Raw genomic sequence first — 25,596 nt, 5'->3', positions numbered from 1 at the left:
TGGAAGGCAAATGATTATACCCCATCAGATATTTTTTAAAAATAATAAAACAAACAAAGGTAGAAGCTAATTTGGAATAATGAATCAAAAGATTCAATGCTGAGGGTGCAGATGTAGAATTGTACAGACTTTCAGTACAGTCTTAGGGATTTAATGCAGAGATAAGATCTTGAGTTCCTGAAGTCTCAGAGCCCGTTACCCCAGTCTCTTTAATTCTCAGCATCTAAAACTATAGATACAGCCAGGTTATCCAGCCCATATACTGATAGCTGGCAGTCACATGAAGAAGGGTTAGGAGAGGAGTTAACAGCCCCTCTGTTCACAGTACAGTCACCATCTCATTTTAAATGTAAAACTCACTAAGTAGGGGCCAGTCTAGAAGGAAAAAAAATTGATGCCCATCTATGCATGGCATGTTTAAGGTTATTCACTGTCAAATGCCCAGACAGCTAAAGAAAAAGAATGTTCTTCCACATTTCCAGCTAGCTGGTGTTTGTTGTAGTCCCCTAAGACACTGCAGGTGTTTGCCACCTGAGTATATGGAATTTCCCTTTTAGGGGCTCTCCCAGATGAAACATGACTAAAATATGTAGGACATGTAGTAGGTGCCCTGAGAAACAACAAAAAAGGCTCTCACAGTAGCCACAGAGTTACTGAGCCCCCCAGTTACAGTCAGCCCCAAGAGTTACTCCATTTAGTAATTCACCAGGTTTATATTCTTGTCTCAAAATTCCAGGAGTAATCAGGCCATATGGACTAACTGCCAGCTCTTTTCTGATTTTCCTCCCTTTTTATTTTTCTTACCTTCTTCTACCGTAGAAAATTCAAATCCATTTTGATTTAAACAAGCATGAAAACACTTCCAAAACTAATAAATTAATGCAACATGTGTGCATATATGCATGAAGTGCATTATTATTAATGTTTCCAATTTAGCAACAGATGAACTTACTGCTTGTTTAAGAAAGCACATACTGATACTTCATATGGCATGTGTCTACCCAAAGTGAACAAAATCCAAGCAATCCTAAATTCCATATTTACGTTTTCCCACAGTCCTAAATTTACTCCACAGTGCAAACTGCTGCAAAGTAGCTTTCTATACCAAAAAGGTACGTTTAACAGCTATCCTTCAGCTATCTAGGAATCTGAGATACCTTAAAAATGTACTTATCTGATGTAGATCACACAATTAGAAATACTTGACATGCACAGGTGCAACCCTGTGTTGTAATATTCAGAGAGCTTTGTCTGAATGGAAAAAAAAAAAGGGAATTTATGACCTGAAGAAAGACAAAAAACTCAAGCAGACTAAAGGGACGTTGTGGGTTATGCAGGGAAAAAAAGTAGAAGAGCCAATTCCCAGATAGATCTGCCTACTGCTGTAAAAGGCAGTAAAAAGATAAATACATCAGCAACAAAAGGATGGCCAAAGAGAATCCCCATCTTTTATTGGATGCAGGAAGAAACATGGTGACAAGGATTGAGGAAAAGGCTGAGGTACTCATTGCTCTCTCTGCCTCACTCTTTAACACAGTCAGACTGGTTGCTCTCATTGAACTGAGCCCCTGAGCTGGAAGACAAGGACAGGGAGCAGAATGGGAATCCATAATCCGGGGGAAAGAGTCAGTGACTGCTGCACCACTGAGACACACCCAAGTCTACAGGGCTGGGTGGGATCCACCCAAGAGCTGAGCATCATCACATGCAGGACAACCAGGGAATCAGCCCCAGCCAAGGTGGGTTTGTGACGGGCAGCTCCTTCTTGACCCACCTGAGCTCCTCCTGTGACAGTGACCCCTCAGTGGATGAAGGAAGGCTGTGGATGTGTTCCTGGGACCTTAGAAAGCCTTTGTCACTGTCTCCCACACCTTCTGGGGACACCAGCTGCTCACGGCCTGGGTGGGCCCCTGCTCCACTGGGTACAAAACCGCACTGGTGGGGAATGGAGCCACATCCAGGGGAGTGCCCAGGGCTCAGCACTGGGGCCAGTCCTGTTTAATATCTTTACTGATGATCCGGACAAGGGGATCCAAATGACACCCAGTCATTTCTCAGATGACACCCAGCTGAGTGGGAGTGTGGCTCTGCTGGAGGGCAGGAGGGCTCTGCAGAGGGCTCTGGACAGGCTGGATCCATGGGCCCGGGACAGAGGTCTGAGGGCCAACACGGCCAGGTCCTGGGTGCTGCCCTTGGGTCACACCAACCCCCTGCAGCTCCAGGCTGGGCAGAGGGGCTGGAAAGCTGGGAAAGGCCCTGGGGGTGCTGGGACAGCGGCTGGACAGGAGCCCAGGTGGGCAAGAGGCCAGTGGCACCTGGGCTGTGCCGGCCATGGTGTGGCAGCAGGGCCAGGGCAGTGACTGTCCCCTGTGCTGGGCACTGCTGGGGCCACACCTCAGATCCTGGGGCACTTCTGGGAACCTCAGGACAGGAGAGACACTGAGGGGCTGGAGCGTGTCCAGGGAAGGGAACGGAGCTGAGGAAAGGTTTGGAGCACCAGGAGGGGCTGAGGGAGCTGTGGGGGCTGAGCCTGGAGAAAAGGAGGCTCAGGGGGGAATTTCTGGCTCTGCACAACTCCTGACAGGAGGGGACAGCCGGGGGGGTCGGGCTCTGCTCCCAGGGAACAAGGGACAGGATGAGAGGAAATTACCTCAAGCTGTGCCACGTTCAGGTTGGACATTGGGAGGAATGGTGTCATTGAAAGGGCTGTCAGGCACTGGAAGGGGCTGCACCAGGAGGTGGTTGAACCACCAGCCCTGGAGGTTCAGAAGATGCGTAGATGTGCTTAGGGACAGGGTTTAGTGTTGGTCCTGGCAGTGCTTGTTTTATGTTTGGACTTGATCTTAGAGGTCTTTCCCAAGCTAAACAATTCTAAAATTGGTTCCAATTTTCTCTGCTTTCTTAGTGGTGAAGAAAAATCCTCCTTTTAATTCATTTTAAACAATGCTAATTTATTAAATGAAATAATTTAGGAACAGAAAGTCCAAAGGAAGTGTTCTGATGTTAAGCAGTTTCACAAGTGGTAAATTACTTTTCCCCTTAAAATCTGGACAGGGAAAAGAGAAAGAACTCAGACAGCTTTGTTACAATTAGTTCCTGTGGCAGTGGCTCTGTTTTCAGTTCTTCGTGTAGAGCCACCATCTCCTTCTTGATGTAGTAACACCTTTACTGTGTCAAAACCAGAGGAAAATGCACACGTACAAACTACACGGAGTAGGAAGGCTGATTCTCGCCAGGTGTAAATGGCTCAAAAGCTGGTGGAGCACTGCCAAGTTACTCCAGCTGAGAATCAGCACCACACAGACCCACTCCAAACTGGCTGGCTATTTGCGTTTCTCTTGGAATATTGCCAAAGGGCTCATTGCAGTGCCCAACTGTGTTTACATCTTTGAAACATCCTGAAATTGCTGCTGTCTGGGACTACAGCTCACACTATAGATAGAGCTGGTAGCCCTTTTGTTCAAGGAGAAAAAAAATTGGGGGAAAAAAGCAGCAAAACAACGACAAAAAAGGCACTTTAAACTTTAAAATCAACTCTGTCTCATAAAATTAAACTTCCAAGCAAATGTGAAAAATAAAGAGAAAACTGCTGTGGGGGATAGCAATTTCACTCTTGTGGTTTATGAACTGCAGGAAAGTGAAGCCAATTCCCTATAGTGAGATTACAGGTCTCCTCTTCTACAGGACTTAAATTAAAAACCAGCTGAATCCAAAGTGAGCTAGTTTACTGAATCAGAAGATTCAATTATTTCTGCTAAGTAACTGAATGTGAACTACTTCCTTTTAATAATATACAACTAATAATTACTGCACAAGAAAAGACTTCTTCCTACCAAGCTAATTAAACTAAAGCAATATATTTTTCAACTGCTCTCAAATTTAACTAAAGCGAGGAACATCGAAAAAGAAAGTAAATGCAAATCTCCACTCACATAAAGAAATACAAAGCCACACAAAGCGTTCAGACATTACAAGAAATAGGATTTGCCCAAAATTGTTGTGTTGAAATCAACATAGTTTCTGGTCTATATTCAGCATGCATGCACGTGTGTGTCCTGCACACTTGTATAGACACGGTGGAAGAGCTTCACTGCAAAGTGGATATAAACCACTTTTGGCTTCACTGCCTGCTTAAACTCCCCCTTGCAAGCCGTGACAGTGAAATGTGTTAAAGAACTGATCCATATCCCTAATACACAACAGGTGTCTAAACTACTGATTTTCCTCTATTGTGATACTCTGGGATTGAACTGTTCCAAACTCCTCAGCCCCAGGCAATGCTGCGAATAAATTTTATTTGAGAGCAAACATTTTCTGGAATGTTCATCAACAAGAAAAGAAGAAAAAAGTGATATTTAAACTGCTAAGACTCAGGAATACCTAATAACTAGAATTTATTCCAATGGTTTGACCATGATGGCATTTATGGACTACAATAGGTGTAGTTCAGCCTACATTTTCATTTGTTCACATACTTATTGCAGAGTTTAATTAGTTAATAGCAACTATACTCGTTCAACATGGTATAGAAAATTCACTTGGAGTTAACAAACTTTTATTTTCTTCCATGCACTTTTTTCTGAAATGTTAATGATTCTTGCTAATTCATTTCAGCCACTTAATTTCTGTGGAAGCATTCACTAAAAAGACCTCTTGAATTCAGTATGATTGCTCACACAAGCAATAGCACTGCTATATTCAGAGCCTGCTGAATGACATTCACATCTCCTGTATTTTCAAGTCATACAGAAAATGAAATGCTTTCCAAGACAAATTTATCACATGAAACGCACCAATTTAAGGGTTTTTTTGTTTGTTTGGGTGGTTTGTGTTTTGTTTGGTTTGGTTTGGTTTTGGGTTTTTTTTTTTTTTTTTTGGTTTTTTTTTTTGTGTTGTTTTGTTTTGTTTTGTTTTTTTGTTTTGTTTTGTTTTTGTTTTTTTTGGTGTGTGTGTGTGTTAAACAAAAGAAAAAATAAGAAGAAAAATGATCCAGTGGTCCATTCCTGATGGTAAAACAGCCAGAATGTTAAATCTCACTTTCTGCCACTGGAAAACCTTTCACACTCCAGAAGTTCAGTATCATTCAGTTCTCCACACCACTTTCCCTGAACATCTGAGCTAAATAGATCAAAATAATTTTGCAGAAAAAACCATGCTTATTATCTTCCATATGCTGCAGACTAAACTACAAGTGCATTGTGGTTTTAAGTTGTTTTAGAAGCACCACTTCCAAAATGGAAAATGACTTCTTGTAATTATAAAAGAGGAAATAAAAATATCACTCTAGCATTCTGTTAAAATATAATTAAACCTGTATATACGTGCCTCAGATGGATAATATATTTTAACAGGATGATGAACTTTTCTTTCTCTCTTCTGAACATGTTGCTATTTCTTACACATCTGTCACGTCTTACCTAACTTATACTGAATGCCTGTAACAAAATATCTTCTACATCCTCACCACAGTAATACAGCCACATCAGGTAGGTTTAGATGCCAAACTTCTCTCAAAATTTCTGAAACCTGAGATGGTTCATTTCTAAATAATGAGTAGAGTTCATTATTCCCACTGACTACTTTCATTTTTTTCAAGAACCACGTCAAGTCTGCCTAAACTACACACTTCTATTGCCTGCCTCAAAGTCACTAATTAAAACAACTCCAAATAGTTCCCAATTTTAACAATCAGGGAACAACTACCACTTTTAAAACATATTTCTGAGCAGACAAAACCCAGCAGTCTATAATTCCTCCATATCCAGGATTTCTGCATCCATCCAAACAGAACAGTAGAATAGACATGCAAACAAGCCACCTGCTCAGAATTCAACTTAATCTGAAGTTTGGAAGAATTTTAGAGGGAATTTTGCTTCATGAAATGGTACAGAAGCAAGTGCACTTCAGTTATTTGTATTTTTATCTTTTGACCAAGCAAAGGTCAAAAGCAAGAAAACATAAAAGGATCAGGCATTTTACTACGAAAAACATATCCAGTATAGTTTTGTCCATATGGCTTTGTCCAAATTGTGTAATAATTTGATTCCCCGTATATTTTTTGTTATGTGGAAAATTCTATATAGGTTTTTTGATTTGAAAGGGGATATAAGAACTAAGAATTGGAATGGTCACTTTGAGACAGAAGTTCTTACTCTGTGAATTCTGGGGAGTGAAAACCACAGTGCAACACCTTGAGCTGCGGCTGCTGTACATGGAAACCACGCTCCCAGCTTGGGAGGCTTATTATGTTAAATGAAGTCAATATTTTATTTTAATACAGTTTCATTTTAAATGATGTTCACCTCAATGACTAAAAATTTGTACAAGGTCCCAGAAAGTAAACATTAGGTGATTCATCACTGGCAAAATGAAAGCGTGTCCCTCTCATGAAATGAATCTATAAATCTTCGCTGATGGAAACTGAGTTCAGTGAGGAATGAAAGAGACTATTACAGCTTTTCTTGAAAAGATGGAGCAGGAAGGCACTGAAATGGAGACCTAGGCCTGGAGTCTGCGTGGAACCAAAATAAGGCTGCCTCAGTTTGGCCCTTTGCATGCTCTTTGAAACCACCCCGATTACACTTGGAAGTTACCAGCCTTTCTATGCAAAGTGCACGTGTGTACGTGCACACGCACCAAGGAAAAAGAGAACATTTGACAAGGAGTCAAATACCAACGTCACCTACTCTGTGATAAAACACAAATCTGACAAGAAAAGAACAACTCAGACGAGAGTTACACACCCATGGCTAAGCACTACTGACCACACTGGATGCACAACTTGAGTAAAGACACTCGGCTGGAATAGTCCAGACAACTGCAATGCACCAGGAAAAGAGACAACAGATTGAAACAAATTTCCAGCTCTCCAAGCAAAGGGGGATGGTGATTTGGATAATAAGCCCTCTGTCAAGACTGCTTTGGGTTGATACTCACTAATGCAATCTACATGTTGATGTCCTGGAAGGAATTCATCCATCTCTTCTGACAAATCCAGAGCTCACAGGATGGGCCTCACCCAGTTTGCTAAAGTCAATATAAACAAAACTTGAACAGAAAGAAACTGCTCCCCACGTGCACACCCTTAATTTTCTTTCCTCAGTTTCCAGTTCTGGAAAAATAATGTGGCACTAGAGCTGTTGGTCCATATGTAAACATGCCAGACCAAATCTAATCAACATTCCATTGGAGAGAAGGACAAAACCCCAGGAGTCCAGCCCAGGCATCTGTCACTGCAGGACAAATGGTCACAAATGCCCTTCTAGGCTGACATTAATATTTCCTCTCTCATCTTCCCTGACTGGGAAATTAAGAAGTTTCTGAAGTTCAGAAGGCCTTTAGCAAAAGAATGAAGGAGGAAATGAGAATACATAGACACTAGAAAAAAAAATTTACTTCTGCAAAAAGAAAAATGAGGTTCTGTTTCACAGGAATAGTTCCCTCCAGAAAATTGAAGCCAAGTAAAAATCCACTCTGGATAATGAGTCTGGAGGCAATCTCATCCAAAAGGGCTTCTTTAAGCTATCCAGGCCAATATGTCATTTAGAATAATTAAACTGTCATGTTTGCAAGAGAGTTGTGAGTGTCCCTTCCTTTCCCACATGGTGGAAAATGTAAAAAAAGTGCTGAAAATGTAAAAAAAGTGCTGAAGGACCAAAGTTCCTCCTGCAGCTGTATACATCTGCTTACAACTATTACGGAAAATCAGTAGCTAGGAAAAAGATCTTCTTCTTCTGCCACCTGCATTTCTTTTGCACTGTCAAGTAAAATGTGTACTCTTATCCTGTCACTAATGCACAATAATCCACTCCTTAACAGAAAGGCCACTTGCCATTTTCCACAAGATCAGAGCATACACACAGAATACCTGTCCTTTAGCAGATGCACATCTTTTCTACAAACCTCAGAGACCTGTTCTCCTGTCGATACACAAACGCACATGCACACTTACAGGCATTTGTTTTCACACGATATTTCTGAATAACAACTGTGAAAGGATTAACATGCAGTGGACTCATTCAGCAAGCACAGCAGATCCTGTGTGCTGAATGCATCAGGTCTTTTTGTGCAAACACAGTGTGCAATTGTGCAATTAAAGTCTTGGGCAGTACAGGAAGAAGAGTGGATGGTAAGGTTTATCTTCAAGCTGTGGCTAGTACAAAAACTCTCACCTGCAAAATAGTACTGAGGGGGGAGGAATGTGTGATGTAGAAGGCTGAAAATCTGTAACTCAAATACTCACTAATAATTTATTAGTGTGGTCTCATTAATGATGTCATCATAGAGTTAATACCCTGTCTGATAGCACAGAACCCTGTCTGATGACAAAGACCTTCTGCTTCAAATACAAATGCAAACTTCCACTATTATCTCAGCTTCCTGACTTCTGAACCACCTGTTGGAACCATCTACTTCTTGTAGTGAGTGTGATAACAGCAGCAAACTCCTTGTTGCAAGGCCTTCATTGATACCTGCCCATTTCAGGTGCCTGCCTGCTACACAGTTCTAGCTCCAGTGGGATTGACAGAATCACAGAAAGACGGCTCAAAAAGGAATTCTGGAGATCTCCAGTCCAACCTACCTCTCACTAGCTCTCACCACCACTAGATCTGGTCAGCCATGACTGTCTAGTCAAGTCTTGAAACACTTAAGGATGTTTTCTCTGCCACCTCTCTGGTGTTCCTGCTTGCTATATTTTTACTTCTATTACATGATTTTTTTTGTTACTGAAAAATAAATTGAAACCCTCTGGAAAATGGCTTCATCCTTGGGAAGCCTTAGCAGTCCCAAATACATGATATGGAATTATTGCATAGAATTATTTGAGTTATTCTATCTGCCAGTTTGTGTATCTTCATAACAGTTCAGAACAAAAAGGGTGTTTTAAAGTACTTTTCAACCAGAAGTTTTCCATTTTACAGTAAATGTTATTGAGGAACTAAAGTCTCCTCTTTTACATTCACAGGAACTACAGCTGTTGTCTGCACAAGATTTTTTCAAGGTCTGTGAATATGTTCTGGCCATGCCCTGAGTTTTGCTGGGATGAAACCAGAGTGCATTTTCCTGTGACTAGTTTTTTGCAAAAAAAATCAGTGTCCAGGCCCTATACTGAAGACCCAACAGTACCCAGCATCTGGGCTGTTCCAAAGGAAGTGCATTAAGAGGAGTGTTGCCAGCAGGTCAGGGAGTGATCCTGCCCCTCTGCCCAGCCCTGGGAGGCACATCTGGAGAGCTGTGTCCAGCTCTGGGAGGCACATCTGGAGAGCTGTGTCCAGCCCTGGGAGGCACATCTGGAGAGCTGTGTCCAGCTCTGGGCTCCTCAGCACAGGAGGGACAGGGAGCTCCTGGAGCGGGGCCAGCAGAGGCTGCAGAGATGATTCAGGGCCTGGAGCAGCTGTGACAGGGAAAGGCTGAGGGAGCTGGGGCTGTCCATCCTGGAGAGGAGCCCCAGCTGAGAGGGGCCCTCATCCCTGTGTGTCCCTGTGAGCAGGGAGGGCTCAGAGCAGGGCCCAGGCTCTGCTCCGGGGGGCCCAGCAATGGCACCAGAGGAACGGGCAGGAGCTGAGCCCAGGAGGTTCCACCTGGACAGGAGGCAGAACTTCTTCCCTGGGCAGTGACCGAGCCCTGAAGAGAGACCAGAGAGGGTGTGGAGTCTCCTCACTGGGGATATTGCAGAACCATCTGAGCACAATCCTGTGCCCTGTGCTCCGGATGGCCCTGCTGGAGCAGGGAGGTGGGACCAGATGACCACTGTGGTCCCTTCCAGCCTGCCCCATCCTGGGATTCTGTGGAGCACATTACATTCTTACTGATGCTGTGCTGATCCAGATCTCAGCCAGCCTCATATGCACTGTGAGAAGCATCATGCCCCTAAGGCCAAACAGAGCTATCCTTTGAATTCAGCATTGCTCTGGACACATTTAAAATCTTGGTATTCTTGAGTTTCTCATGAAACTTCTAATGTTTTCACATTTCTCCTCTTTATCTTCTATCCTGATAATCCATGGTCCAATATATGGCTTTTGCAAGTACTGATTCCTAAGTAGCTGCTTTTGTGCATTGCAAGTTGCATTTCAAAATGGCTGCTCCCTGCTCAATGATAATACTTGTGTAATTAACATTTAAGACAGTTAAATTTTCGGTAGTGAGTAGAGGCTCAATCTGGCTCTTGAATTCTTGCCCTTGGAGCCCAGGAGAGTTAGAGCGTTGGTTTTTGAGACAAAGCACTGTCCCATTTCTTCTGTGCAATTAAAAATAACCACTTAGTTTTAGATAATAATAGAGGACAAAATATCAAGTGCTATTAAAAATATTTAACCACACACAAGTGGTACATATTTAAAGGACCTTAGAGACTGTCATGTTATCCAAACCAATCAAGATCTCATGGCTTAATTTGCAACTAAAATATTTTAAATAGAAGTAAAATCTAATGTGTATGGGTTATATATAAAAATGCAGATGGCTACAGGCTAAAGACACTAAGTTAATGCTGCTTGGCTTTCACTCAGACCTTACTCCAGTGTTCTCAAAGTACTTTGATTAAGGTGTTTTATGAATGAGGGATATCTCTAACTTCTAATTATTTCTACAAAAGGTGATATCAGACAGAAGTTCAGCACTGCAACCAGAAATGGAAAATCCGAGTGCATATTTTCAAAGTAGAAAAAGAAAATTATTTTAGGATACTAGACAAGGAACTGCATGAAATTTAACTTCCTTATGGAGATATGAGACCTTAAAGAACTTTAAATTTTGAAGTATTGACTATGTTCATAAATACTTTCTAATGGGCAGTTTTGACTATATTCATAAATGTTTTCTAATGGACTAGCTTGATAATATAAGGTAAAAGAAAAAATAATATTCACCATGTAAAATTCAGCAAATTTCTGTACCTTTTCTTTTTAGAAATTACATTACTGTGATGTAGAAAGAAACAGAGATTGATTTCCCAGAGAGGCTAAGACAAACTTCTCCTTTTAGGGCAAACAAAGTATAGCAACAGAAATGCCAAAGAACGCTGGTGTTCACTAGGCAAAGGAGTGTACTACAGCCTGAAATCCAGCAGCAGCTAGTCAAACCCCCACAAAAGAGCTCTTTGTCTTCCCAACCTTTGTGACTATTGGGCTCGCTGATGGGACTCTGCAGCTTCTGTACCTGCTGCCCTGACAGATTAACGAAGGGTTGTTATTGCTACTGTTGATGTTTCCAGTGGACATGTCATCAACTGTCCTGGAAACTTCATTCAGCATTGCTGAATAGCAAGTAAAAAAACGCAGTTTGGGTGGAAGACTTTCATCAAGACTCTCCCCCAGATGGAAAAAGCAAATATCTTCAGGGGACCTCACAACACTCAACTTCCTGGACCATAATGGGGTGGGAGAAGAGTTAACAGCACTATAAAACATGGAGTGCGGGAGTGGAGCTCTAACCTGGAGTTGCAGAAAAGATGGAAAGCAATCTTTTTACTTGAAGGATAAGTCATGGCAGATAGCTCAGGCAACTTGTGCAGAGTGATAGGATTTGCACACAAAGAGAATGTGGTAGAGCTGATTTTACAGAAAAATTATTTATGGGTTAGTGGGTGGACAAAAGGTTTTCTCAACAGGTGTTTACAGATCTAATGATGCACAGAAAGCTCAAATGGTTCTCTTTAGCCTCTACATAGTACTACTTTATAGATAGTGTTTTGCTTTAATTTAATTTCTCTAGACTTCCATGAGGCTTTTGGTACTTCACTGCCTGGAAAATTATTACTGACACTGAAATATGGTGCCTGGTTATGAACACTGCAATGAAGATATGAGGTTGCCAGACATATTGTAAACAGAGCATAATTACAGTATTTACAGTTGAACATCAAAATGGGAAAAGATGCCAAGTGGCATTTCTCAGAAGTTAATATTGGGACTGATACCATCTAACATCTTCCCAAATAATTTGGAAAATTAAGTAAACTGCACATTGACTGTATACACTGTACACACAAGAGGAAGATGAACTACAACACAGCAGGTTGAAAAAAAAAAAAACAAAACAAAAAACCCCAGAGAGATCTGGAAGTCTGAGAGAGAGAAAGAGAAGGGTGCATTTAAGAGGGAAACTAATCTAGACAAATGTAGAATAATAAGCTCAGACAAAATTAACACCCATCTCAAGTAACCAAATGGGAAAAAGCCAATTTTCATTAAAAAAGAAAAAAAAAATTCAAGAGATTTCACAGTTTATTCACACTGAAAATTCACATTGGGGTATATGCATCAGGTTTGACAACTTGTTTGCTACATTTCAGCCTGATGTGATGTTAAAAGGAAGAATAATATATTCCCTTAAAACCTTGCCTTTTACAACACATTTTTACTTATTTCAAACAGAAACCAAGTGCTCACAGAAGACCTAATTTACAGTCCCATAAGCAGAAATAATAAACAGCAGTGTGACGTTAGTAAGAGACACAGAAGCAACACATAGGAGGAAGACAGGAGCTAAAGTCCATCTGTGTCCAGTACTGTCAACAGGTTTTAAGTGTTCACTATGCAGTAGAGCAAAATCCATGAAATATTAAGCTGCCACTGAGTTGTTGACTTTAGTTTAGAAACTCAGCCAGACCTTGGGGAAAGCTATTCCTTTATAAAAGAAAGTAAGATTCTGAAGGATATGCAATAAAAGACTTGCTGAAATAAGCTCACTGAGTTAAATGACTCCTATATACACTAATGAACCTCCAATATTATCTGTAGGATGGAAATTGTCAAAAGAATATACCCTTGAAATAAAATTAACCTGTAATTAAATAAACTCACAAAGGATAGAAAACATATTTTATGACACAAAAGCCCTCTGCATGGACTGTTAAACAACAGCTCCTGGCTGAGAGTTTGAAGAGCACACCATCTTTTTCTCCATCATTATTTGGTTAACCATACCCACAGTACAGTACATTATTTTGTCACAGGAATGATTCATTACAAGAAAATATAAAAAACTTTATCAAAGTGAGTGTTACTTTTCTTCCTAACACAGCAATCCAAATACAGCTGATGCAGACAAAATGGCTGTGATAGCAATCAACAATTTATTTTTTTTAATATATATGCTTAAAAACCTGCTTACCAAGGGGAGCCATATATTCTGAATCCCCTCACCGTCACTTCAGAGTCTTGAAGATAGATGCAGTTTGTTAGAAGAGACTGTACATTTTCATAGCTCTCTGGCTTCAGCTTAGAAACAGAGGGGAAATAGTAAAAGTCCTGCTTGATTAAGTCAGCCATGAATTCCTGGTCAAAGGTCAATTCATGATTTCCTGCTATCACAATCTTGTATTCATAGGGCAGGCTACCTAAAACAGTGAAAAACAAACAAATTACTTGTTTTATGGAAAATCGGATAAAAGCAAACAGATAGACAAAGTGTTATCAATTCCTGTAATATGCTCACATATTTGAAACAATCGAGCCTACCCCTACTACATGGTATTGTAATTCCTGCTGATTTCAGGTAAATGACATTACTGTCTTTTACATGGCACACTATGATTTAGCATGCTTAGCATTAATGTGTTGAAATTACTTTCAACTCATCAACCTTAAAAACCAGTCTGCAGACTTCTGCTCTACTATTTACTTCTAGTTAATTGCCATTTGTGCTGCAAGTATCATTTACTGTGACAGTGATGATAACTCTTTGACAGAAATTAGGGTTCAAAGAAGATCAGCCGTAATGCTTCATAAAATCATGTCAGCTCTCTTCTCCCAGAGCTGAGGTCTTTGTCAGCCTGTACTGACGAGGTCTAACACTCAGAACTTGGGTCAGCCAGAGGGGTCTTTGCCCTGACATTAATACCAAGCCTTCAAGCAAGGCATGGATTCAGTTTGGCTGTCAAAAATCCACATCCCACAGTGAAATATCACTGTTTGCCTCTATCCCATGGGTTTTTTTCCCTGCTCCATTTTCTCAGTGACTCCCTTAGCTCCGTGGACTATAATTTAAAGTGACTCATGTTCAAGAATATTTTACAACCCGTATTTAGTGAAAAACCTTAGAACAACCTCCTGATGAAGGCAAGAATATATATGCCCACACACGTGGGCTCTTCCTGAGAGCAGCACTGAAACAGAAACTTTCCACCTGACTCCGCATTTGGTTATACACTGGATTCTGCCCCTGAGAGCTGGCATTGCCTGTCTCAAACAGCTCAGCACAACCTCCTAAGCACATCTGGGAGGAAACAAAGACAAAACTGTGCAAAGCTGCATTCATTAGCTTTGTTTCTGCACTGTTAATTTGTATCAGAATGAAGACAGTCAGAAGAGGAGATTGGGACCAGAAAGAAATATTTCATTGAAAATAAACCCACCTTGCATAACAGCAATTTTGTGGGGTTTTAATTTTAGAAAAGCATGGTTGGTAACGTAAAAATCCTTAGGGATGGCCCAAGCTTAACCTGGAGGCTGGCTATTTAGAGAATGCAAAAAACCAGTTAATATGCAACAGCAAAACTTGGCATGAGTAGGACTTCAGAATAAAATGCAACAGTGTGATTCAGAGCTATGGAAACAGAAGACAAAACAGTGCTGGCTTAAGGGAGGTGACACAGGGCTGAACTTTGCTAAATGAAGATGTGGGTGATTCTGAAGTACAAGTTTCAGACACTTGTAACACCTTTATGAGGAAAGATGATGGTACAGGTTCCAGTCTTTCCTATGGACCAAATACATACGTGTCTTTAGCATATTTAACAAAAACTCTTTTCAGATATTTATAATTGCATGCTATATGTTCAAGATTCAATAATTTACCTGAAAGGCTTCTCCATTTTGCTTCTGAAACACTAAGCATTTAGCAGATGTGTACTCCACCTGTACAAGCTTTCCAGGTGTGTGCATACATACACACATAAGTTAAAAATGTTATTTACGTGCTATGATATGTATGGGCATTTTCAGGACTTAAAGGAATAAAGAAATCCTGTATCCCACAATACTTTTACCATTCCATTGTGTTTGGTAAATCTTTTCCGGCTCATCTGATCCATCCATCTAGCAGCCAAGAACCTGTACGAGCTGGTTATAGTTGCTGCTTCCACTTAATGTATTTATGTCATGTTGCTGTCTATGGGCGTTACTTAGGCAAATTAGCAAATTACTCTAAATGTACAGTTACATTTATTATAGTGGCGGCCAGAAGCACTGCCGAAGTTACAGGTCTGTCAGCTTTTCAATTAACAACTGTGTTTTTGATGAGTATGCAGCTCAGTTGTTTGGTTTTTTCTTTCATTCCACACCAGGCTTTGGTAAAACTATTTCCTTTTCTTTGTCTCCTTAACTATACTTTTTACCCTTTAATTCTTAAATTTTTGACTAACAGGGTATTTTCTGCTGCTTATTCATAGATTTAGTAGTATTTTGTTCAAACCTTGTTCCTTGGAAGACTTTAGAACGTGCTTTGCTTTTTAGTCCAAGCACACTTGAAGTACAAATTCAGGCTTAGGTATAAATTTGAAATCTTGTTCCTGCCTAGGCACTGTTGTTGTGAAGTTATGTGTAAGGAACAGATTTCTGCCCAATTTGTAGTCCTGGCTTCCTTGGCTAGGAGCAGGACATCCCCAAGAGCACATAATCTAAGAGCTGTTGTATGGCTGTGTTCCTATGCACAGCCCTAGAAGAAAGACTTTTCCATTTTTTGTCCCAACAGCTCTAAATCGCAGATCTAGACGCTTTCAGGTTAATCATTTATTCCCACAGCCGCACCCAGGATGGAGTAACTTCACTTAAAAAGACTCTGCTGTAAGTCTTTGTGGCCAGGGCACCCTGGCTGTGTTAATCACCAGCAAAACCAGCTGAACAAAGGAAGTGATCTTTCTCCTCCATGTAGCGCTTGTGAGACCTCCTCTGGAGAATGTGGTCCCATCCTGGGCTCTTCAGTGATGGGAAAATTGCTGAGAAACCAAGGCAAGTCCATCAGGGAGCTGCCAAGGTGGTTGGGATGAGTGGGTTGGGTGGTTGGGAGGGGAGAGTCTGAGAGCTGAGGCTGTTCAGACCCAGAGAAGATGGAGGGCAGACCCTGCTGCTGGTCCACAACCACCTGAGCTCAGGAAAAACACAAGAGCAAGTCCTCCTCAAAGGTGCACAACAAGCAGCAACAGGCACAAGTGGGAACATGCTACAAGGAAAGAATTTTACCATGATAGTAAAAATGTGAAATAGGTGCCCTGAGCAGCTGGGAAATCTCCTCCCTTGAAGGCACTCAAAGTTCACTGGGCCAAGGTTCTGGTCTCTAGCTACGCCTGCTTTGAGGAGGAGGTTGGACTCAATGTCCTCCAGAGGTCGTCTCCATCCTACCTGATTCTCTAGGTTCCTGTCAATCCCCACTGGAAAACAATCCAGAATTTTAAAGAGCTTGCAATGTTAAAACAAATCCAAATCTCATTTTGTGTTGTGATTGTAATGGAACAAATTGATGGCAGACAGGCAATTTAACAGGAGTAAGAGAGTATGTTCCATCAGTTCTGGTGTAAGTTTCTCATACTATCCATCTAGCAGATGAGTAGGACTAAATCCCCAACTGATAACCAATTAACATTTGATGCTAGCATATGGCTTTGCTGGTGGGCAGGTAGCGAACTCAGTATTAATACAGAAGCTCTGTGTATACAATGATATTAAAGAAAAATTATGTCTGTCACAGGAATTCCGCACACATATCCAGGACAAAATTAATTCCCCAGAAAAAATTAAGGCAGGAAGCATGTAAGAAACAGATCTGCCCTTCAGGAGTGCCAAGAAACACATGCACGAACATATGCTATGGAAGTCAAAGATGCAATTTCAAATAAAGAAAAAAAAAAAAAATAAGAAGAAAAGTTATGAAATTGGGAGAAGTTACATTTTTTTTGTCTGATCTCTTCTTTTGACCAGCCAAAACAAGGCAAATGTTTTTGTCCAAAGTCCAGGGATCCTTCTGTTCTTGGCACCTGAGAAGATTCTGCTAAAATATGCCTCTAATGTGGACATAAGCTGCAACTAGAATCGGCTGGAAAAATTTTAGCTAAATATTTTTCTGTATGAAAATACCACTTGGATGGAATGGGATATATTTGGAAATTCACAGTCTTTCTGACATTACCAAGGGTAAAAATGAAGTAAAATGTCCATTTAAAATCCTTTGGGGTGAATAAAAATTTCATTCTAGGCAAAATGTCACTTTTTTTTTTTTTTTTTTTTTTTTTTTTTCCTCTCATGGGTTTTTTTCCTCTCATGATGTTTAACTTTCAAGAAACTAAAATTATTTTCCTCCATAATGAACTTCTATCCACTTCATCCTATTTGGATTTGGAATGAAATATTTACAAATCAAAATCCTGTCAGAAACACACTGGCTCAGATTCAGCCCTGGGCTTCAGAGCTTTCTCTTTCAGGCCACATTCAACTTTTGCCTTCCACCAATTTGGGATGGGGCTCCAAGCCACCATCCACTCTGTCAGCCTCTGTCTCAATGTGAGATAAGAGATTTCTCCCACCCGTTTCCTTCTTCTTGGCTACATGGCTCTTTATCTTTCCTCCTTATTTCCCCCTTTCCATTTTGTAATCTCCCCTCATATGCAGTAAAATGCTGGACACATTTTCCTGCCCTTAATTTAGCTGTTTGAGCAAAAGATATCTTTTTTCTTAGGAAAAACATAGAACTTGTAGAAGTACAATGTAGAAGTACTTGTAGAAGTACAATGCTTTAGACTTCTGTCTGCTTGTCACTCCATACCTGTCTGAAACTGCCCAACAGATTGAAAAGCCGTTTACTACATAAAGACCTCACAGGTAATTATGTTCCCTTGAATTTCTTGAAAGCGTCTAAGGTGAGTAATGCCCAATTTGAAGGAGAGATTTCAAAGGAATGAGGCAACTTGCAACCCACAGCAGGTCTACCAGACAAGATCCAAGAAGTCAGGCAGTGGTGGCTCTGCTCCCAGAACAACTCATCACACACAAAAAAAATCAGCCCTAAATTTCCTCCATCAACATAATTCCTTATTATCTGAGATTATTGCACTATCAACAACTCAGGGTATCATATTTCACTTATATATAGCCAGATGTATTATCATCTTACAGACCTTCATCTGTGGATTTTTTTCAGTTTACAGCAAACCTTTCCTCAGAAAGTTTCTTAGCCTTCATTTGTTCAGTGGAAGAATGTCACAGCAGTTCTGGTAATATAATACGTACAAGAATATATATATTCTTTAGCTAGGAACATCTTTGTTTATTCCTTTCATTACTGCAGATTACTAATTAAGAAAATCAACCCAACATCTAATTTTTGCATGTTTATGCACCAATTACAAAATTATTGCGGCAATTTTTAACTTCCAAACTCCAGTAGGTTCTTTTTATGGCGAACATAATTTTTACAAAATAACTTGAAGTGCTGGGGAACCATTACTTGAACTACAGGCTGCATCATGCAGCCTGCTGAGCAACTATGTCTGTTTGCTATTTCTCTGCAGCTGAGCTTGTTCAAAGTAGAATTCTGTGTGCTCAAGGGTTCATCCAGTTCTATCAGCAGCCCAGTAAACCAGACCAACACTGCACATAACCCAAGTGCAAACTCGTGATGTCCATACTCCAGGCTCCCCTTGTACCAAGTGAGGCATCTTTATCAGCCTTGGATCTCCTCTGAAGCTCACAGTTGTTATCAACTCCCAACTTCGCTGAGCTAAATGCAAACTTGTACAGGCAGATGTGTTTTGCTTCTCTCCTGGTATTTCGTACTGAGCAGAATTTTTAGTATTCATTAAAAGAAGTGACAATCATGTAAGTGCCCACTTAGTGCTTCTTACCTTTCATTTCAACCTTTTAGAATACAGCAATAAGTGATACAGTGGAAAGACTGCATAACTGTCTCAGATTGCTTTTTAGCATCTTTTTGACAATTCTGTGTTTAAACACTGGGGCTGATGTCTGGGAAATTCACATTAACATACTTTTTGTATGTTGTGTAATCTGGAATAATACTGTAAATGAACACTCCCTCTAAAGCCATCGGTAACCTTCCAGCTCTAGCCATTCTTGCATGGAAAAAGCCAGTAATTATACCAAACACTAAAACAGCAAACACATAAAACACTGCTCACGTTGGTAAAACAGGATTCCTTAAAATAGACGAAGGCAAATCAAACTAAAAAAACATCTGATAATAATCCATCTTAGGCTCTTTGATATACTCTGCTTTATACACACCCACACACATATAATAATTGGTCAAAATTACTTCTAAAGGAAAAGTGGCTTCCTTTTATCCTGGTTTATTTAATTACCCTGTAATTATGCAGAACCATCTCAATGCATAACTAGGCCATTAGAGTAGCTGCAATGAGTCAAGACAAAAGGTTATGTGGATCTGCACCTTCTGTTCACCTGGGGTCTGTAAGAGATGCCTACGAGATGCACGGCTGCAATGTCTGCCTGGACTGAACCTTCCTTTGATGTGCCCCCTTAGCTCATGGCACTTGATGGCTTGAAAGCCACCAACTACATAAGTCACAGTCCATTTCAATAAGTATGGTTTGGTTTTTGGTTTTTTTTTTGCTTCCTGAGAGAGTTATAGTCTTATATTTTTTGAGGTGATACAATTCCTGCTACATCTTTTCTGCCCCCTGAAATATTCTAGTTTTGGTTAAAACTTGTATCTGGGGAGCAGGAAAAGGGAAGGAGCTGGGAAAACTGAGCTAAAAAGTAACAATTAAAAACCGTTTTACACTTCCTACATGGATCTCTGCGCACACTGATACAGATTCCTATTCACATCTTCAGATCCCACGGAGGCGCTTTCAGCATCTCCCACTTGTCACCTTCTGGAAGGGAAGACTACAAAGAGCCGTGTGTCATGTCAGCATACGAGGTGCACAGCACTAATAACCATGTTTAATGTTTGTGTACAGTGCTGCACAATAGGTGTTCAAAGTGCTGTGCTGAGAATAATTAATCCTCCAACACATTCATGTGGTAGGTGGATCGAGCATCATTTTCACAATTTCACAAGGGGGAACAATAAAGAGGCTGTCAAATCTGAAGATGACTAACTAGAATTTGGTTGCCTGTCTTCTTCAGGCTCTTTCAAAGATCTCTGCCAGAGGCAATGACAGTTCACAGACTCACGTCCCAGATCTTCCCAGTTCCATGGCTGTTCTCTTCACTTCTGGGCCACACTGCCTTCTAAAGTTACCCTTATCTCCTAGTCTGGGATAAGACTGGGTATTTTTATTCACTTGCTCATTCGGAGGGTCAGGGATCTCAGTATTTGTGAAACCTCAGACTCAGAATCCTGGAGTTTGGCTACTTTGCAGTGCATTACTGGAAAAAGGCAAGCTCAGTATTAGTACAAAGTTCAAGAAATTCCCCAGAAGAACATGAGTTTGGAGGAAGGAAATGAAGAAACGGTGCTTTAGCACCCATCACCTCTGTAGCTTCTCACCACAGGCACAGGATGTGTACGTTGCTTTGCATCATCTTCACAATACAGGGTTGCAACTTAAATATTCCTCAGACTCTCAGAAGCCAATTTAATATTCTGAAGTTCCTAGGGCATCCTAACTCCCCAGAACTGGAGAAATACTGGGAGAGTGTATTGCAGTGCACTTTTCTGTGTCCAAGCCTTGGATGTATAAATGCATCCAAGCCACCATACCTTTAAGGACTGCAGTAAAAGCAATACTAATACTAAAAAGCATACTTGTTTTTAGTATGCCCAGTATTTTAAAACTGACATCTGTTCTAAATCCCTACCCAGCTCAATGTTTTTCACTGCATTTCCAAAGCCATTCTTTTGTAAATAGATAATTAGTGCTTAAATACTTCTTTCAAGGGGTTTCTACATTAACATAAAAATAGTGTAATTACCGATGGTCAAAATGGCATGACTATAATAGATAAATTCTAATTCCTTTTGCTGCTCTGAAGCTGATTTTTTTTTCATCTTCAACATGATTTTAATCTGCTTTAAATGTATACTGAACTTAAAAATATACCTGTTAAAAGAGGAAGAAAAATAATTACCATCATTTTGCAAAGCTGAGCAGTAAAGCAAAAGTAAAGTTAAGTCTAGTGACCACAAGTTTTTCTGAAGATCTTTCTATCAAGAACTTTAAAAAGTAGAGATGATATTTATTGACAAATCTCTGTTTCTGTCTACCAAATATAATACTACAGGGTTAGATCAAATGCAATCTAATTCTAGAAGCAGGTAATTCTAGGAATGCTGGTTACTGGAGTTGGTAGACCTTTTCACTCTAAAATATTTTTTAGTCTGAAATAAAAGTCTTATCCTTTGTGCTAAATTTGTCTAGGTCAACTTCTGAAGTGCATGTCAAATAATGTAATAATTTTGTTTTGTCTGTGTTTGTGTCTGTACAACATACATGTAATAATATTTTCAGGAAAATACTCTGATGAGCTAATTATTGTTTTCCATTACAACTCCAATCCACCTTCTGTTTTTTTTATTTCCAATTTACCTTAAACTTGAATCTCAAATACAAAGTCTGTCTTAGAAATTGGAAGATTTCAAGCAAACACACTGAAACAATATATATTACAAAATGTGTTAGTTTAAGTAATCTCCCCAATCCATGTGTGGAAGAGAATTCTCATAGAAAAGATGGAAGTATGTGTTGCAGCTTATACCACACATCAGCTATTTAGTTAAATTTCCAGGAAAGTAACCCACAAGCTCAAAGTAACAGTGGGTCCTGGAGAATACACAATTTGGAAATTATATTACAGGCTTGAGCAAAGGGAATTACAGGAGCAACTGAGCCAAGCAGGCAATTTCCAGTGCCAACTATATGGGAGATAAAAAATAGCGACGGTTTTGGAGTCAGTATTTGACGAGTGTACTAAGGCAGGACAAGTCTCTCCGTATTTGCCCTGCAAATCATTTTATTGATATGCAGGTAGGGAAGAACAGAATAAATAACAAAGCCTAAAATAATGAAAAAGCTGCAGATTATTTTTGTCTGTTTGAAGTGTTATCATTAAAATCTCCTGAACTGAATGCTGGAAAATTAGCGCATGTTCAAAGTCATACCGTGCATTCTTACAAATCATCAGAAAAGTTCCACTGGATTCCTGACCTTCTGTTCAGTCCTACCACAAAACATACCATGTACTTCATCTTTTTCTGATTCTCCAAAACAGAATTTTTAAATTTGGAAGAAAAATACAGTAAGAGAATAAACCAGATTAAAGAAAAGGAAAGAGTTGAGATATGATAACAGGAAAAGGGATCCGTTCAGAAAAAAAAGAAGGCAGGGCAATGAGCAGGTTGGCACCGTTTGTATGCTTTGTAAACTGACTATTCATTCCCTTTCCCCTTAATTTTCTAAGTTGACCCTGAAAAACAAAATAGCAAATCTCACTTGCAAAAGTGCATCATGATATGTCATGACTGGGCAATAAATGGACAGATGAAACTGAACATAAATTTATGCAGAATAATTTTAAAAATTTGGGGGAAAATACACAAAATACAGATGCACTGATGTGTTCTTAACTAGGTATTACCATTCAGGAAAGACTTAATGGGATTGTATTAGGAAATTTTATGACAATGCCATCCCATTGTTCTGTTAAAAACAGAATAATCTACAACACAAGAAAGGAAAAGAGAGCTAGGAAATTTCATTGTGCCAGGGAATAAATCTGTAGTCTTCTCAGAACACGTGCAGTTCTGGTCTCATTCTTTTTAAAAGGATGTGGAACAAAGAGGTACAAAGAGTGACACTGATGATCAAAGGCATTTAAGGACTTCTGAACAATCTTCAGCCTGAAAAATATCTTAAGGGCAGATATGGAAAGAGACTAAAAATTCTTAAGCAGAAAAAAGAATGATAAATTTTTCACTTGCCTCTTCCAGTATTAGGAAATACCAAATGAAACTAGTAGGTGACAGGTTGAGAAAAAGCACAGTTCATCTCACCATCCCTGTCATGTTCTGGAACTCTGTTGCAAAACTGTGTCTGTGCTCAAACTTTGCACAGACCAAAAAAGCAATTAAAAAACTCAAAGAAAAATCTATATAATAAATTAAAAGTAATGCTGGACTGCCTGCCAGAGAAGGCTGAGAAAAATAAGCACACCCAGTGATCACCAATATTTTATCTCTTCCACAGAGTTAGACACCAAACCAGCCCTACTGAAACCTCAGTTCTCTCCCTGATAAAGGGCTTAGAGAAAAAGACACGACAGAAAACAATCCAACACCAGAAAGAACAAACTGAATGAAGTAGAGAGCTTTAGGGGTCAGAAGCATAAAACTCAGTGACTAAAGAGCAGCCAAAAGAGAGCACCTGGGCTACCAGCCCCAGCCAGGGACAATACTGGGATCGTGAGCGGCGTTATCTGAGCCGGGGGCTTCCTGGGAACCCACGGACAGTCAGAAAAAGAGAACAGATTTTAGGGGATGACTCATCCAGCCAATGTGCCTCTATTAGCACAACACTTGAGCATGTGCTTGATAGAACCATAAGGCCCATGGAAGTTAATGATGGTAATGTAAAACAAATTTTCCATCAGACAGGCGCAGGAGTTTTATGTAAAGCGCAAAGATAAAACCTGAACTTGCTGAAGGGCAAAGATGAAACAGAGAGAGACCAGAGTGGCACGGAGCCAGGAGGGTATGGCAGAACTGAAAACTGAAAGGTGGGAATCAGTGCTGTGCATAAAGACGTGGTGCAAAAGCAGGAGGAGGATTTGTGTCTCGTGCTTGAGGGGAAGCTGGGATCGAGGGAAGGTGCACCAAACCTAGCGTTTATTGCAAGGCGTAAACCAAGGCGTAATCTAAGGAGAGCGGGAGACGTGGATTAGACAAAGAACAAAATAAGTGGGAAAGCAAGCCCTGTGCATGAAGGAATAAACAGGGAAATCTGGCAGCAGCAAGGAAGAATGTCAGTGGAGGAAAAGTTGGTGCCAGAGTCTGTCAGTTACTTTCTCAAGAAACCAGTAAAATATTAAGGAAGAAGGAGAAGGTTGGGTTGGCTGTAGAGTTGCCAAATTATGGAAGGTACTGGAAGCAGCTATCTAGAAAAATCAAAACTGTTGGAGACTAACGCCTTCACAAAAAAATGGACAGCCAGCAAAACCCTCTGAAATCCCTTCCCAAAGGGAATGCTTTTAATTATTCTGCCATTTTGTGAACACTCAATATATTCAAGAGTTGATAAACTGCTCATTTAAAACAATCAAACAAAAACTTTATTTAAAATTTAAGCTAAATCTTTATTTTAAATTGCCAAGAAACTAAACAAAAACCTTCTAACTTGCTAACTACCTGTATCTCAAAGATGCTCCTGAAAAAATATAACTCCAACCACCAAGATCACTTTTTCCCAAGCGCATGCTACCATGAAATTGGAAGCATGCCTGAAAAGTCAGAAAATTAAGCCTTTTTTTTTTTTTTTTTTTTTTTTGGGAATAAAAATGATGAAGAGAACATCACAAAAATGCCTTGGGAAATCTCCCTACCATTCTGAGAGGATTTCAGCTTACAGACATCTTCAGAACACTGTACAGCTGTGACCAGCAGGGAGGCAGATGGAGAACTGGAGACAAAAACTGTGCAGCAAGCAATGTGCACAGCCCCATTCTTGCTCACCAGCAATATCCCAAAGCATTTCTCTTCCCACACCAGCAGATAAATAAAATCAGGATTATTTAGATGGGGTAACCATATGGTTTGAATAATTTGCAAATGCTATTTTCAGCACATTACTATAATACATGGTAGAGACCTACAAAATAGGGTCAAAACTCGCTGTTTTGTAACCAACCTGTTCCATTTGGGTGCAGAAACAGAGTTGATGGCTCTATATCAATTATTCCCCATGCTGTTCCTACCTTCAGAGTCACAGAACAAAACAATTGTTCCATGTGGGACATGTTATTGTGTTTTTGAGCCCAAATAAATATTTATCAGCCTTGCTGATAATTATTTGCTAGTAAATATTTGTTTAAATTGTGAAGTTCTGACTTTCCATTTTAAATTCCATTTCAGCCTACATGCATCTGTCTGCTTTGTGCCTTCCCAGTGCGGAATGCTGCAATATGTAGGGGGAAAAAAAAAAAAAAAAACACGCAAAAAAATCAACTACAAGGAAGAAAATCGACACAAAAACTTGAAATCCATTACCCTTAAACTGTGACCTTTCTCTCTCCACCTCCTTCATTCCCTCTCACCTTTTTTTAATTAATGAAGTCTCAGAATCCAGAAGCCACTTTTATTCTAAATTAAGGTATCTGCAATGCTGCAGGAACAGCACTGATGAGGCTTTTTGTCTGGATACTGTGCGTGCTTTCCAATTCTCGCTGTCTTTTTTTTTTTTTTTTTTTTTTTTTTTTTAGCATATACAAAACATTGCAGAAGCACATGTAAATCATCACTCTCTTGCCCAGTGGAACAGAATTTCAGTCAGCAATGCCAAAAGTTGCCTACAGAAGGCATCTACATCTGGTCTGCTACATCCAAGGCAGCAACCACAGGCACACACGGTTTGCTTTGTTCAGAATTCATCTCTGTGGCGCAGCTGAGTCTCAGATATTGAAA

At 40.1% G+C, this 25,596-nt stretch overlaps 1 protein-coding gene across 1 annotated transcript in view; it reads right to left on the bottom strand.

Moving 5' to 3' along the window:
* The window catches only part of MPPED1 (metallophosphoesterase domain containing 1), a 63,292-nt gene that overhangs the window by 18,818 nt on the left and 18,878 nt on the right, over positions 1-25,596 (bottom strand). Inside the window, exon 4 of the mRNA XM_040062105.2 lies at positions 13,117-13,342. Within this exon, the coding sequence (XP_039918039.1) occupies positions 13,117-13,342 (226 nt within the window). The remainder of the gene's footprint in view (positions 1-13,116; positions 13,343-25,596) is intronic.

The sequence above is a fragment of the Hirundo rustica genome, chromosome 4 (genome assembly GCF_015227805.2).
Source record: "Hirundo rustica isolate bHirRus1 chromosome 4, bHirRus1.pri.v3, whole genome shotgun sequence".
Taxonomy (NCBI): domain Eukaryota; kingdom Metazoa; phylum Chordata; class Aves; order Passeriformes; family Hirundinidae; genus Hirundo; species Hirundo rustica.
Note: the sequence above shows the minus strand (reverse complement) of the source record. Positions and strands in the feature narration are given on the sequence as shown.